Genomic DNA, 15,686 nt, shown 5'->3' with positions numbered 1-15,686 from the left:
TAAGTTTGTTAGCCCTGCACCAGTCCACTACAGTATTGAGGTGAATGTCGACAGTATTTAAATTTATATTAACTTGGTTAGCAGGGAAAGTATGAAATAGATTGGTATCGTCAGCAAACAATCTAAAATTGAAGTATGTGGAGGAACGGGCAATGTCATTGATAAATAGTAAGAATAGGGTAGGTCCAAGGACAGATCCTTGTGGTACTCCACATGTAACATTAAGGAATGATGAGGCATTATTATTGACAGAGACTAGTTGGGATCTATTGTGTAAGTAATTTCTGAACCAAAGTAAAGGAAGACCTCGAATACCATAGTGAGAAAGTTTAGAAAGAAGAATTTCATGATTGATTGTATCAAAAGCTTTAGAGAAGTCAAGGAAAATACCGAGTGTTACTTTGCCATTATCAAGTTGTTTGATAAGATAATTGATTAGATTTACAATTGAAAGTTTTGTGCTGTATTTATGACGAAATCCATATTGATGCTCATATAAAATATTGTTTTTTTCTATGTACTGAATTAAGCGTGCATTGACAATTTTTTCTAGAATCTTACTTAACAGGGGCAATACTGATATAGGTCTATAATTTCCTGGATCATCTTTTGTGCCTTTTTAAAGATTGGTGTGACTTGGCTATTTTTAGAGATTGGGGGAAAATTCCAGTCTGAAATGAAAGATTGAATATAATGCCAAGGGTTTTGATATTATAGCTGCCCCATCAATTATAAGTCTGGCTGGCATTTTGTCATGGCCACATGCCTTTTTTGGATTCAGGGTGCAGATGATGTTATGAACTTCAGATTGTGTAGTGGAGGACATAAAAAAGGAATGTGTTTTGGGTTCAGTGAGGTAACTATTAAAGTTTTTATGAGGAGAATCGATGTTGTTGGCAAGGTCAGGTCCAATGTTGACGAAATAATTATTGAATGCATTTACTATGTCAGGTTTTGCTGACAATGTATTATGCACTCCATTTGTCAGTACTCGTAGGCTGTCTGGCAAGGTATTTTTAGCCTTTTCCTCATGACTTCCGAGGACTTGCTTGATAGTTTTCCAAATTACATTGGTATTACCCTTGTTTTCAATAAAAATGCTGTTGTAATACATTGTTTAGCTTTCCTGAGAACAGTAGACAACACATTTCTAAATTTCTTATATCTATCAACAACAATGACATCAAAGTTTGATTTGAGCACTTTACTATACAATTTGTGTTTTGTATTAATTGATTTTTTAATTGCATTAGTGACCCATGGTTTCCGGTTTTTCTTTGTACTGCGAATTTGTACATTAATGGGAGCATGTCTATTGCACAACTCATCGAAAACACTCTGAAAATTATTATATGCTTCATTTGCATCCTTACAGTTATAAACTCGATCCCACGGAGCATGAGTTAGATCTTCACAGAAGCGAGTAGAATTGTAGAATTTGTAATTTCTATATGAGACTTTATACTGTTTTGAGAGATTTGTTGTCATATTTTCTATGACAATAAAAACTGGAAAATGGTCAGAAATATCTGTAATTAAAGTACCGGCATGAATTGGATACTGTATAATATTAGTGTAGATATGGTCAATTAATGTTTCAGATGAGCTGGTCACTCTGGTAGGTGTAGAAATCAACTGGTGAAAACCAAGGCATTCAAGAGATGTAAAATAGGAATTAACATTAGTTGTATGTGTTCTGGCATCTATATTAAAATCTCCCATTAAAATACATTTAGTTTTATCAAGTTTGAACGTATTTAGCACATCAAGCAGACTAATCTGAAACTCAGAGATATCGGTATTTGGCTTTCTATAGATGATTCCTATTATTATTTTAGTATTATTGACTGATACCTCCAACCAAAGAGACTCTGAATGTATCACATTCTTTTTAATCAATTTATAAACTAATGATGAGTGAATGTATGCCCCAACCCCACCACCCCTACCTGATTCTCGTGAACTGACTTCTAGTGTGTAGCCTTGTATACTATATAGACTTAGATTATCTGTGTCCCAAACCTCTGAAATGCCTGTTATTGCAAATTGAGAGTGAATGATGTCTTCATACAGTAGCTTTAAGCTGTCAACATTTTTTTGTAGAGATCTGATATTGACATGGGATAAGCAGAATGACTTTTGAAATATTGAATTAAAACAATCATCAAAATCATGCGGTGGCATGGAGTGGTGGCTTACATTTACTATTTCACTGTCATTTACATCAATATCTTCAAACATGGTTTAGAAAAGTAGTAGTTAGATGTTAGCCATACCAATAGAGAAAAGGAGTAGATTTTTTGAATGGCTGTCTCTTAAGTGTCTTACTTGTACTAAATAATGCGGCTGAGGTCAGCTTCTCTTGATATGATGAGTGGTCTTGAATTGATGTCTTTCTTGATATAGATTTTCTCATTGTAAGTCCACATGAACTGGTATCTGGCTTCCTTTCTGGATATGTTTACTTTGTATAGTAGTTGACGTGTTGCTGGTAGTAGATTTTCATTGATGAAAATTTTTGACGTACTATCAAGTCCGAAATCTCTGGCAGTGGTACCCTTTAATTTTCTTCTGTTGTCGTATATGGAGTTTCTGGCTTTCCTGGTGTGAATCTAACGATGATAGGTCTAGGTCGAGCGCGGGAAGACGTGGCACTGGATTGGTCAGCAGCTTTCGTACGGTGGGCTATGTCAATGTCGCTATCAGAAATTGACGGGTTTATCTTCTTAAAAATTGACAGCACTTTGGCGGTAACGTCCTCGTTGTCACTTTCTGGGACACAAGAGACTTCTAGATTGACTCTACGATGATACTGGTTGAGACTGGCTAGTTCCTTCTCCAGTGCCTGTACACGTTGACCCAGTTCTCGATTGTCTTCTTGAAGTTGTAGGTTGATCCGAGACATGATTTCGATACGGTTTGACATTTCCTCAATTTGGCATTGAAAAAGTCCATAGAGCTAGCCAGATGTGTTTGTTGATGTTTGACATCCTGTAAGTCCCTCCCTATCTCCGCTAACTGTGCTAAAACCGGTGAAGTAGACGCTGAAGTGATCACAGTCGGCGTCAATGACCTTCACTTCGCTATTGTTGTCGGCCATCTTGGTTGGTGTCGTGACCCGCTCTGGCGATAGCCTGCCAAACCTCTTCTTATTGCAGTTCGGGCACAACATTAAATCTCCTTGACGGATCTTCACTCCCCTAGTCATCGGGCAATCGTTGCACTTCATTGTAGATTTACGTTTGGACTGTAGAAGTTAAAAAATTGCGGAGCGTAATCACAGCCCTGTTGCTTCTAGTAGGGCGCCCTCATTCATTCATTCATTCAGCCGCTGGGTTCATGCCATACCAGCGCAGCCTATCCCACCACCATCCCCTGTCTCCTCCTCTCTTTTTCCCTTTCTTTCAGGTGTCTGGGCTTTGGATTCCATCCTGACCCCCATTTCTCGGGAATTCCACTCCTTTCCCACATTGCGGCCTCTCAGGATGGATTCATCATCAAGGTCACTCAGACCTTGACCCCAAGGTCACCAATGACCGTTGCTCGGTTGCTTGACTGAAGGGGCCTCTCCCATATATTTTGCTCATATTTTATTGTAGGTTAGTTTGCTACTTCTATTTTGACTGTTTTGTATTGTAAGTTTTGACAGTATTTAGTTTGAGATCTGCGAGGGCACTAGTTCTATGCCCTTTACTGCTTTATATTTGCCGTTTCATCTTGTGCTTCATTCTTTACTTTGTTGGCGTTTACATTCTCCTTTTGCAATAAACCCTCCTGTCTTTCCTCAACTTAGCGGTGGTGTGTTCACAAATTCTAGTTCGGTATTAGAGTTGTAATTTGAAATTTGACTTCCGCTATTACCATTGAGTTCAGTTTCACGATCAGTGACAATTCCACTATAACTGTCTAGAAAAACATGCTCAAGGGCTTAGTCGGTGTTAAACTGTGCCCACGTCGCCATTTTTAAATACCCTCTGACAGAAAAAACAACAAATGATCACACGATCCTTACAAATTAGGGCTGAGAAATGACCGAGTATATCGGCATTTGTTCACAAATTTGGCGCGCATGCTCATTTAGGTTTGACCTCTACCTCGTACCGGTATACTACGCTAGGCTTGAGGAAATAGTCAACAAACATGATGTAGATCAGGCAAAGCCAATTAAAGTATATCAAACGCATATAAACGTGTACGTTCTTGGCGTGTTTACGCGCCTCCTGCAGTCTGGCCGTTGGCGTAGAATGCGCCCTCCCGCAGTGAAAATGTTAATACAAGTATTGTCAGTTTCTTTCAGAAAACGTATGGTGATCTGCTTAAATGAGCCACAGTTTGAAAAATATTTACTTTCATCAGCAAGTCAGGATTTATTCTTGAAATCTAATGTTTTCAAAACTGAGCATTCAATAACACATATTTCTTCGTCATATCCTCTCATTCTCAATATGGTGGTTTTGTAATGTTGACAGCCTCCATAAACAGAATACAATTGAATAGGCAAATCATTGTAGGTCTTGTTCAAGAACTCTGTTGATTGTCTGATATGCTTTATGATGTGAAACACCATGTTGTAACTCTACTTGAAGTGTGACTGGATAGATGACTATTTCAAAAAAAAATTATTAAGTTAAAGCTGCAGTGGCTTTAACTTTAATAGATGAGTTTTCCATCAGTTTTGTTCTGTCTATAAAATAGTTCTTGTTTTTGTCCAAAATGTAAAATCATACTGAAATGCCAGACCTTCAGGCGGTCAACATAGCATGTGTCTGGTATAAAACAATGAAACAAAAATTTGATATTATTAAAACATATAGAGACAGTCAGTAGCTATTAAAAAATATTTCAGAGAAATTTAATCATGATCCAAAGTCATGCAAATAATTTTTTTGACATACTTTCATATCAGGTTTTATTTTTTAGCTCACATTTGGTATACCAATGTGAGGTAATCGTATAAGCTGAATCAGTTCATTTGCATGCCATTTGCATGTCTGTATGTATGTATGTATGTACGTATGTATGTATGTATGTATGTCCGTCCACATCAAAAACAGCTAAACGGCAGAACCTACTGTCTAAGTATTTGGTGTGCAGGTGCACCTAGGGGTGGAGACGTGAATTTGTTCAAATGAACTTGTCAGTGTCAAAAATATGCAAATGAGGGGGAAAAAAGGAAAAACCCTGCAAATTGCTAAAAGTCTGTAACCGTTGGTCATATAGGGTTGAAACTTGTTGTGCAGGTTCCTTTAGGTATTCTAAAGCAGATGTGTAAAATTTAGGATGAAATTTGCATGTTTCTATTTTTCAGGTAATTTTTTCAGTTTTTAGTCAAAAAATGTTTAACTCTAAAACCACTCATCTGATTGCTCTGAAAGTTGGTATACATGTTTCTCAGGATGACATCATTCAAGTGTATACAAATTGAATTGAAATCTTTATATTTGTAATTTTGGGGCAAATTTCTGAATTTTTGGTCAAAATTTTTTTTATTCAAGAATAACTAATCTGATAGCTTTGATATTTGGTATACAGGTTACTAAGGTTGATCCAAATCAGTTTGATGAATATCGTGAATATATCTTGAATTTTATATTTTTGCTGAATTTTTTGGTTATTTTTCTCATTTTAAGTAAAATTTCTTCTTCTCTGAAACCGCTAGCCCAATTACTCTCAAATTTGGATTGGATGTTTGCAAGGGTGTTACCCTTCTTATTGTCGAAATTACGACAAAATTGGAAATATTACTGTTTTGGGGCAATTTTTGTTATTTTTGGTCAAAAAATCGTAAAAAATATTTTCATTTTAAAGCCCCTGGACAGACGGCTTTTACATTTGGTGTACAGATGTCCAGGGATGACAATAGTTAGATATGTGGAAATTGTCCTGAAATATACAAATTTGTATTTTTAAGACAATTTTGTCATATTTGGTCAAGAAAACTTCTCAAAATTACTTGTCTGATAGCTTTGTAATTTGGTACAAAAGTCCTGAGGGATGTTATTAGATAAATTTTCTGCTCAAAGTGTTGGGAAACCCCCAAATATTTATATTTTAGGTAATTTTCTTTTGTGACCTTAAATGACCTACACCAACGAAGGATTTGTTGTGAGACAGTTTTGAAGGCTGTGAACATAATTTTGTCTTGTTTAATATCAATTTGTAGTAAAATTTGATCCTGAAAACAGAGCTGAGGTAAATTTTTTCATTGCGAACCAATTTTTGCAACTTTCGCATGTAAGACACACAAGAACTGATGAGAAATTTGGATCCAGGATAATTCCAGATGTCATAATCCCCCACAGTGGAAGGAATTTCACTATCTGTAACTGATTAAAGTGCTGTTTACATTTGAATGATAGCACTCATAGCATTAATTAAAACATCCCCAAAGTTGTAAATACCAGTATACTGCCAGCTGGTCTTATGTAAACATGGTCAACCAAGGGGTGGAACATTTGATATTCAGGAGGGGGTAGGGGATAGAAGATTGATGGGGTAGCATTCCTTTTTAAAAGATCCCTTTTATATTTTTTCCTACTCTTTTTTCCCCACTCTCCCACCTTTTCTTTTTGTCAAGCTTCTCTGGCCAATTTTTTGTTGACATTTACTTATGTATGTAGGATCTGCTTGTCCCATTGCTATAGAAGTTGATATGCATGTTCCTAAAGATGACCTCCAGTACCTAAGTTGCAGACCTTACTTGCTTTTGTCATTCTTGTTTTTCTGGTTGATCTTTGGTACCCATACTGGTATGTACCAGTTCTGATAAAATGTGAGCGACACCGTATAATTGCGGTATTTTTTCATTGTTGCAGTTGACAGTGGTAGCCTATGACGGTGGCTACCCAAGGATGGAAGCATCCCTACATCTAACCATCAACGTTCTAGACTACAGTGCTGGCCAACCAACTTTCCTTGATGTGGAGGGACAAGAGCATACGTAAGCGACTATCCTGAAAACATCTTATTTCAGTGAATTCTAAGTTATTTATTTGGTATACATTCTTCCGCTTTGATGATTATTACCCATGTATCCATCTAAAAGGCTTGCTGTGACTTGTAAATCATTTCTCAATTTTTTTATTTTCAATTGTGTACATGTAAATCAGCACCACATATTTGTGTGCATAGTGATCGAGCCTTCTACTTGATCTCTACCATTAAGTATGCATGCAGGTTTCATGCTTGCAGTCAAAATTTGTACCACAAGAGATACAATCACAAATTACATCCACTGGTTGACAGTAAAACTAAAGAAGTTCACCGGGGTAAAAGTGAATGCAACAGTGAATGTTTTCCATCAAAGAAACGACGTTTTTCTCTATTTTTGAAATCATTGTACATCATAAAAGCAATACGTCCAGTCTCTTTTACAGCTCTATTGACAGAAATAAAATTTTAGCTCAGTCGAGTAGTATTTAGAACACATATGAAAATTGTGGCAATCCACTGGGGTGCCCACCTACTGTATTCATAAAATGTTATTCAATACACACTCTTGTATTATTTGCACATATAATATACTGTAACTTTGCTGAACCTAGTTTGGGCATCTGTTTGTTTATGCAGTGTTCATGTGAAAAGCAGTTATCTGTGAGTTTATGGTTGAGAAAAAACTAAATTATGTATTTTAAACGTAGCATTTAACATTTTCTACTCAGATGACAGAATATAAGTCGATATTTGATATCACATGCAACTTTTTAAGTACGGAAGAGTCATTTTCATTAATTTACATTTGTTATTCAACCATACCTAATCAGTTTCTCAACTTTCCTCCTTTTTTCACAAGTATGCCAGTCGCTATGGAGAATCAACCTGCCGGAACTTACAGCCACAAGATTCCCGCTGCCTATGACCCATTAGATGTAGATGGATTGTACATCAGATACTATATTGTTGGTGGCAATGATCCAGGTAATTTAAATGTCAAGATGTTCCCATGATAATGATGTCACCGATTGCTTTTTTTGAACGGAACTAGTTTTGATGTACCAGTATTTTGGAAGTAACTCTCAGATGCAGGAAGTATTTGTCACCTTTGCTCTACTTTTAGAAAAAAGTTCATATGACAAAGTCCTTGTAAGCATTATAACAATTGTTCTAGAAAATTTTTAATTTGTATTGGCAGTGTAGTGCAATCGCCATGTTTGTTGTGTATGTGCACGTACACTTACTCTCACCAGTGAAGGCATTGGCAAAATATTTTATACTGACATAATTTTGTTATTGTTTCTTCCCAAAATTTTATTAATAAGTTAATTGCTTTCCTTGCAAATAACTAAAAGAAAAAAATAAGGAAAAATTGATTTGTGCAAAGTTCCACTCTCATTTTTAATCTTCAATTCAGAGACATGTACAACATATTATACATTTACATTTTGCTTTTGGTTGTTTCTGATTGACAGCTGATACTTACATCAGTGTTTTTGTGTACGCTGGTAAATTTTACCAGAGTTCCTAGTCATTTTACAGGGTCTTCTATTTGTATGTATGCAATAATATCAGGTGACAACAGCAATGCTACGCCATTTACTTACGTACTACCCGAACCTTAGCAAAAAAGACAGTGTAACATTTATGTATAATGATGGATATAAATCCAGTGATGCACTGTTGAGATATTGAAACAAACAGAAAGTGGATTGATTATTAGCATAAGGAAACATACGCTGAAACATACGCTGAAATGAACTGTCTTTTCTGGTGTTTGTTTGCATGTGAAAATAAAATACAAGGAAGACATTTGCTCAGAGTGTTTTTGTTTAATGTTATTGTTGCTGTCATTTTCAGAGCATTTTGTCCTGGATCCAGTTACCGGTATTTTAAAGACAACCAGTCAGCTAGACAGGGAGACAGTATCGGAATACAGGTTACAAATCCAAGCAGTGTCCATCAACACGACATCCGGTACTGGCCGACGGAAGCGGGATATAAGTTAGTGAAAGTCTGCTATATTTCAGTACTGTACCTCTCATCCAAGCTTAAAGTTTGGGAATCCAAATCTGTATTTTGAACTTGGTGGGGTTAGAGTAAAGGGTGTATATCTTTCACAATGATATGGGGAAATGGTGAACATATGTTCTGTACGTCAAATAAATGTCATATGCAAGGCTTCTGCATTGAAACTAATATGAAATTAGTGTATATGTGTATGGCCTAATGAATCTTAGATTGCATGCATGCACTTTGAAACCATCAACCTAGGTAGCTGCAACTCTTGGAGATTTTTTCAGAGTTTTTATTCCATTTATCAACTACTTTCACTAAATATATTCACCCCAGCTTCTTTAACCCTTTGAACCCGGCTCGGACAGAAATGTCCGATGACGTCATAGAGTACCAGGGGGTCAGGGTGTAAAGGGTTAAAGACCGTCTTCTACATCTACACAGGGCCTATATGTAAGAAGTGCATTGTTTAATGGACAAGTCTGGACCGAAATTCCTTTGCCATTAAAAGACAATGTACCCAACAGTTATTAAATATTACAGAGAGCTTGGTTAGATACATCATTAAATATCACAATTGTTCAAACACATGTATATACTGTTGTGGTTGCTCAAAGGCTGGGTATTTGTCTTAACCCTTTCACCACCATGGTTTGTCCCAAATCCACTGTTTTCTATGGTAAAGTTGGACCTGTATACAGGGAACTGGGGGTGAAAGGGTTAAGCTAAATACTGAGTATTTCTGCCTTTTGTATGCTGAGAACCAAAAAAACTCATTCATAATGTAGAACAAAAAATGGGAAAATACAATGTATAATAGTACTTACAGTTCACAGTGCATAAAATAGACAGTTTGCCCTGTGAGTCAATGTTTTATTAGTTTATTAATAATGAATGACTTTTATAATGATTGTCATATTGTTAATTGTATCATTTGTATCGATGTCTCTCCTTGCCTAGGTCTGCCACATAATGAAATTTACATAGTCATTCCTGTTGGAGACGTCAATGACAATGAACCAGTGTTTGTGTCGGACAGTTACATCAAGGGAATCATGGATGACACAACATTTGGAAGTTCTGTACTTCAAGTTCAGGTATGGTTTTGACTAAGCAGTGATCATGTTGTTGATTACCTCCACAATAATCACTGGTAAATCAATTTTACACTCAAAATCATCCGTCAGTCTCAAAAAACACAAATGAAATACCGTGCATGAGACCTCCTTAGACCCACCCCAACAGTATAGACAATAGCCAGTCACAACATCTGACTGAACTCAGTGTAACCACATGCATGTATAATATTTTTGAACCATATGAACACATATCATTGAATAGGCTGATAGCATGGGTGTATGGCCTATGTATTGATTTTCATTAACCGCCTGTTTCAAGACAGGCAAACTGTATATCTCTGCCATAACACTACAGTTCAAGGTCTGTCATAGCTTGTATTCAAGAAACGTTGCTTCTATATCATTGATTGTATTCCTTGTTCAACCAACTGTTGTCTTAGGCCATGATTTTCTGTCAGCCTCTCTGTTACAAACAGACAATGTGCACCTCTTGCACTCTGCAACACTTTTCATTGAAACGGTCATATCACACCCTGGCAATTTAAAGTTACGATTGAGTAAGTGATGCAAGTTACGGAAATATCCAAGAAAATTATCAACATTTGTTATTTCAGGCTGTTGATTTGGATGCTGGCAACTTTAGCGTTGTGTCATATAGGATGGACAATCTTGATAGAAGTAGAAAATTTGCAGTACAGCCCAACACTGGTGTCATAAACACTGCCGACGTCTTCAGTAACAAAGCTGGTGAAACGTACAGTTTTAAGGTGCATGGTAGAGACAACCATGGAAGAGGACTTTCAAGTGATGTTCCAGCCACTGTTACCGTGAGTTACCACCTCTCCTCATCTGCCTTGCATTTTCTCCTTTTATCTCTTGATGTGATCATGATGGACATCCTAATTTTTGGCCTGTAGATATTTTACATTATTTTCTCTGCAATATTGTTATCTATCAAAACATTTTATTATTTGTAAAATGTGTTGAGCACAGTAATTTTTCATCCTAAGAAAAACAACGCAACCAGCACCAAAGAAGTTGATGCAGATATTCTTTTGAATCATGAAGAGCGCCCTCTACCTATGTACCATTTTTCCTTTTTGTTTTTTTCTTTTCTTAAAGGGAAACCTAAGTCCAGCGACTTTGACAGTTTATCCCTTCCAAAATCACCCTTGAGTAAAATGCAGCTCAAATTTGCAACATAATTGCACGCGCTGACGACTACGGCACGACGAAAAGAGAACTTGAAGTAGACGACATTTATGGAAATGAGCCCGGAATTCCATGGGCGCGAAAGGGCTCATGGGAGAAGCGTGCGTGACGTCATTGGCGATACAGACGATTGTAGCTTGCAGCTGGAGGAGTACTGTGAACAGTTCAGCGCGTTCGTAAGACGACTATGGAAAGTTCGGACAGCGATATTTCTGACATCGAGTATTACTTTTCCCTGACTGAAATCAAACCATACTAATTTGAACCTGTCCAAGATATGTAATAATTAGAAAGCATCTCAAAACATCGTTCATATCTTGGTTGCTTGCGTTTTGTGTATGATTCAGCGAGAGGGAGTCACTGTGCTTGTACAGACCCCGAACTGGATTGGAGAGACTGAGTGTCCCTGCGATCCTTCAACGCTACGTTTCTAAAACAGAGTTTTCTGTATCAGTCGCTTAAAATTAATTTTTGGTTCGTGAATGATATGGAATGATTGACTGATTGTATGTGTTACCTGTAAGTCGAGCTTGGCCAGATCTTTAAGGTTGCGAAATCTCCGATATGTATCAGAAAATATTTATTCGCGATTTGACAAATCTATTATAGTGTCGTCTGTTTTTCGAAGCTGGTGTCGAACTTAGGAAGTCGGACTTACTCAGATCTACAAAGTGATGAAATCGCCGATATAATGAATATTTACCCGCTATTTAAAAAAATAGTATCGTCTTAAAGCTTGTTGTAAGGAATGTGTTTCATACAAGACCAGCCCAAACTCCCGATGATTTCCGATATGTCCTCTGTTCAAGTCCCGATCGCCAAGTAAAAATGTTTACATGTAAAGAATGCAATTTGTGCAAGGGCCTCCCGAGTCCCGATGATATCCGATCGGCCCTCTCGACGAAGTCCGTGTGCTCGGACAGAGGTATTCGGGTGGTCAGATCTGTTAGGTGGTGAAATCTCTGATATTCATCGGATATTTACCCACGATTTGACAAAGTATCGTCTAGTGTCAGAGTTAAAGTCCTAAGTCGCCGATATTTATCGGATAAATATCCGTGATTTCGTAGACCCGGCATGCCAGCACCACACAGTGCAAGTAAATCTGGGATCGTCTGGTATCGATATTAGCCTAGGAGTTCCAGCGCAATTGATATTTCTCGGGTAAATATAATATCGGCGATTTCTCACACCCGGCGTGCCGAGACACAGTAGGCAAAAAGTCATTCCAAATCTTGTAATATCAATATTACAAGGTATAATCCCGAAATTGCCTATATTTATTGGTTATATATCGGCGATGTGGCAGACCCGGGATGTCAAGATAAGAGACGCTTTGTGTAGTTTCGTCTTCGGATTTTAGAGTCCCGAAATCGCCAATATTATCTGGTTAAAACCGGCGATAGTAGGCTGACTCAGCATGTCAAGATACGAACCGCATTGTGTAGTATCGTCTTGTATCGGTATCAGAATCCCGAAATCCCTTATAAAACAATCATCCTGAAAGAATTAGAACATAACGTTGTATCTTTTACAGATTTTTAAACTCGCCCGACTTTCTTTAGCCACTGTCTTCGAAAAAGCTGTTCTGTGGGAAGACGGTAAAAGCTGACTCCGTTTGTTCTTCCCTGAGTGATTTTTGCACTCAACTGAACAACAGTTAACTATTTTTTATGCTACTGAGCATTAAAGAGTCGTAACGTGCAGAACTGCACTCCTGCAGTCATAGACTCCAATGCTTTGGTAGGCTGTCACACACGTTCGTGTATCGCCGATGACGTCACGCACGCTCCTCCCATGAGCCCTTTCGCACCCATGGGATTCCGAGCTCATTTCCATAAATGTCGTCTACTTTAATGTCTCTTTTCGTCGCTCGTAGTCGTCAGCGCGTGCAATTATGTTGCAAATTTGAGCTGCATTTTATTCAAGGGTGATTTTGGAAGGGATAAACGGTCAATGTCGCTGGACTTAGGTTTCCCTTTAATCTGCACTGCAGGGGTGACCTGATGCCAATCAAGTGGCAGGTCACTTTCTCAAGAGAGTGGATGGAGAATAAATGAACTCTGTCCATCTTATCAGACATTTTTATGATTTTAAATATTAAAAATGACATTATGATGAATATTATCATCCATCTTATTAGACATTTTTGTGATTTTTTAAACAATAAAAATGATATTATGATAAATATTCCTCACAGGTATCCATAATCACATTGTATTCATCCCCTTTACAGATTCATGTACTGACAGTGAATGACCTTGGAATAGTGACCTCTGAACTTCCACCTCTGGATGCCATTGAAAACCTGGATGAGATCTTAGAGTAAGTTCTAGTGATGCTTTCAAACACTTTGCACCCTCAACGAGATAATTGCACAATATATCACTACAGTGAGAATATGGAACTTATTCTGTGTAGTTTCATCGAAGGATTAAAATGGTACTGAACAGATAGAAGATTATAGAAATCAACCCATCTCTGGTTCATACGTACATTTCCTACATATAAGCCAATGTATACAATAAGTCTTAATACATCTTACAGATTTAAGCTCTGGGAGTAACTTACAAACGTAAAAAATTATAAAGTAAGTATGAAAAAATGACGGTTTAACCTGTTCCAACCTACGGTACTTCCCTGTAAACCGGTCCACACTCACCACTGATAACAATGGGTTTGGGCCAAACCATGGTGGTGAAAGGGTTAATTCTAACCTCATGAAAATGATTTGGACATGATAATAAAGAGTAACATGCTTTCTATATCACTTTCACAGAGATCTTGCCAATTTGACGGGGCTGATAATCGACAGCACCAGGGTTGGTCCTAGAGTGGAAGGTGACAATGTCAATCAAAACGAGTAAGTAAATGCAAAATAGAGTTGAATATAATGAGCTATGTAGCAATTACCAGACATATTAATTATACAATGACAATCAATATTCCTGCAGCAACATGAAAGACACTCAAAATATGAATGCTTAGCACTGATTGCAAATAAAAGTTTATCATACTGTTCTGACAAAATGTGAAAAAATTGTAATCATATGTTGTAATACCATTTGAATAATCATGGTTTGATAATTTCTCAATGTGTATGTAATAAACGCTTTTAGCCACATGATACTCAGGTATCCTGTTCATTGCATAGTGCTATCCATATACAGTGTAAGTCATTTAACATGTAAATATTTCCTTTGCAATCTTTTAGCTTATAGTATGTTGTTTTACCAAATAGACTAGCATTATTTAGATCAGGTTGATTATCATCAAGTGAGAAATGTCTATTATTAATTACGATAACAGTGTTGGTCACACATTGTAGAATATTATGATACTTAAATTTAATTTGAGCAGTGATTCTGCCATCCCATGTTCTGTTCATATTACATCATACCTCTGATAAGTTTGGTTTTGAGGAAGTCAAAGTAAACTCCTGCCTGTCAGTGTAATATCTACATCATTGTAAAGAATAACATATGCCATATCTTATAACAAAGAAAGAAGTAATTATTGTGGCTGTCCCAACTTACTGCTGCTGAGGAAAAGAGAAAAAAATCAATGATGATTTCATTCACATTGTTTTGAGATTTCTATTATTCTGTCAGTGCCCTGTGGAAAGGAAAAAACAACTCAGATACGTAGTGATTTAAATGTCAACCTTTCCTTTGATTCTAGGAGTGATATCTGGTTCTATGGTGTTGACCCAGAAACTGGTGAAATTGTTCCAATAAGGGATATTCTAGAGTGAGTATTATATCTTCAGGACAGATTGAATTGATATCGTGATGGAGATGAGTGCATTCAGTAATAATTGCCTATTCAAGAAAGAACAGATGATCAAACTATATTTGTGAGACACTGGCTGAGATCTGATCACTCAGAACAAATTGCAGATGACAGTCTGACTATTTTACATTCCGTTGTCTGGTGTGAAGCACATCATGGACTTGATTGAGGACTAGGGCATGGCATTGACTAATGACAGATGACTGTCGACTTGGAACAATTCTCTCTGGAACTGTAGTAGTTTTAGCTACAGTTCAAGGTCCTTAGCCATGTCATGTCCATCACAGAAAAATTTATAGTACTGAAAGGGAAGTTGTTCTGCTCCAAACATTATAATTGAAGTTAGATAATTTTTTGAAAGAGATGACAATTCATTAAAACATTTCTTCCATTGCTCAAGATTTTTGCCCAAGCTTAACATGAAAGGGTGAGACCAAGTGAATATAGTAAAGGAGTTTTGAATATAGTCAAGAATATCATTGCCTTTGTCCAAAGGTGAACCACCATCAATGTTCAGGGTTAATTAAAAGACTGATTTAAATTTCATTATAAATATTTTCACTTTGAATGAGTTTTTTGAATTGTAGGGGAAATAAAAATTAAAGTTAATTTGTAAATGAAAATTTTGACCTGAATTTATTCATGTTCAAGTGA

At 36.9% G+C, this 15,686-nt stretch overlaps 2 protein-coding genes across 5 annotated transcripts in view; one reads left to right on the top strand and one right to left on the bottom strand.

Moving 5' to 3' along the window:
* Positions 1 to 15,686, bottom strand: part of LOC139122796 (putative neutral ceramidase C) — a 113,034-nt gene that overhangs the window by 62,616 nt on the left and 34,732 nt on the right. The window contains exon 20 of one of the 2 annotated variants that reach the window (XM_070688527.1): positions 13,928 to 13,945. The exons of the other annotated variant lie outside the window; for it this stretch is intronic. The gene's annotated coding sequence lies outside the window, so the exon portion shown is untranslated. Of the gene's footprint in view, positions 1 to 13,927; positions 13,946 to 15,686 lie in introns of those variants that run through there. 2 annotated transcript variants of the gene reach the window in all.
* The window catches only part of LOC139122795 (cadherin-23-like), a 185,285-nt gene that overhangs the window by 155,429 nt on the left and 14,170 nt on the right, over positions 1 to 15,686 (top strand). For all 3 annotated transcript variants that reach the window (XM_070688522.1, XM_070688521.1, XM_070688523.1), the window contains exons 107-114: positions 6,816 to 6,940; positions 7,793 to 7,917; positions 8,794 to 8,937; positions 9,910 to 10,046; positions 10,643 to 10,855; positions 13,477 to 13,565; positions 14,020 to 14,103; positions 14,922 to 14,990. In XM_070688522.1, the coding sequence (XP_070544623.1) occupies positions 6,816 to 6,940; positions 7,793 to 7,917; positions 8,794 to 8,937; positions 9,910 to 10,046; positions 10,643 to 10,855; positions 13,477 to 13,565; positions 14,020 to 14,103; positions 14,922 to 14,990 (986 nt within the window). The remainder of the gene's footprint in view (positions 1 to 6,815; positions 6,941 to 7,792; positions 7,918 to 8,793; positions 8,938 to 9,909; positions 10,047 to 10,642; positions 10,856 to 13,476; positions 13,566 to 14,019; positions 14,104 to 14,921; positions 14,991 to 15,686) is intronic.

This window comes from Ptychodera flava, chromosome 22 (assembly GCF_041260155.1).
Source record: "Ptychodera flava strain L36383 chromosome 22, AS_Pfla_20210202, whole genome shotgun sequence".
Classification (NCBI taxonomy): domain Eukaryota; kingdom Metazoa; phylum Hemichordata; class Enteropneusta; family Ptychoderidae; genus Ptychodera; species Ptychodera flava.
Note: the sequence above shows the minus strand (reverse complement) of the source record. Positions and strands in the feature narration are given on the sequence as shown.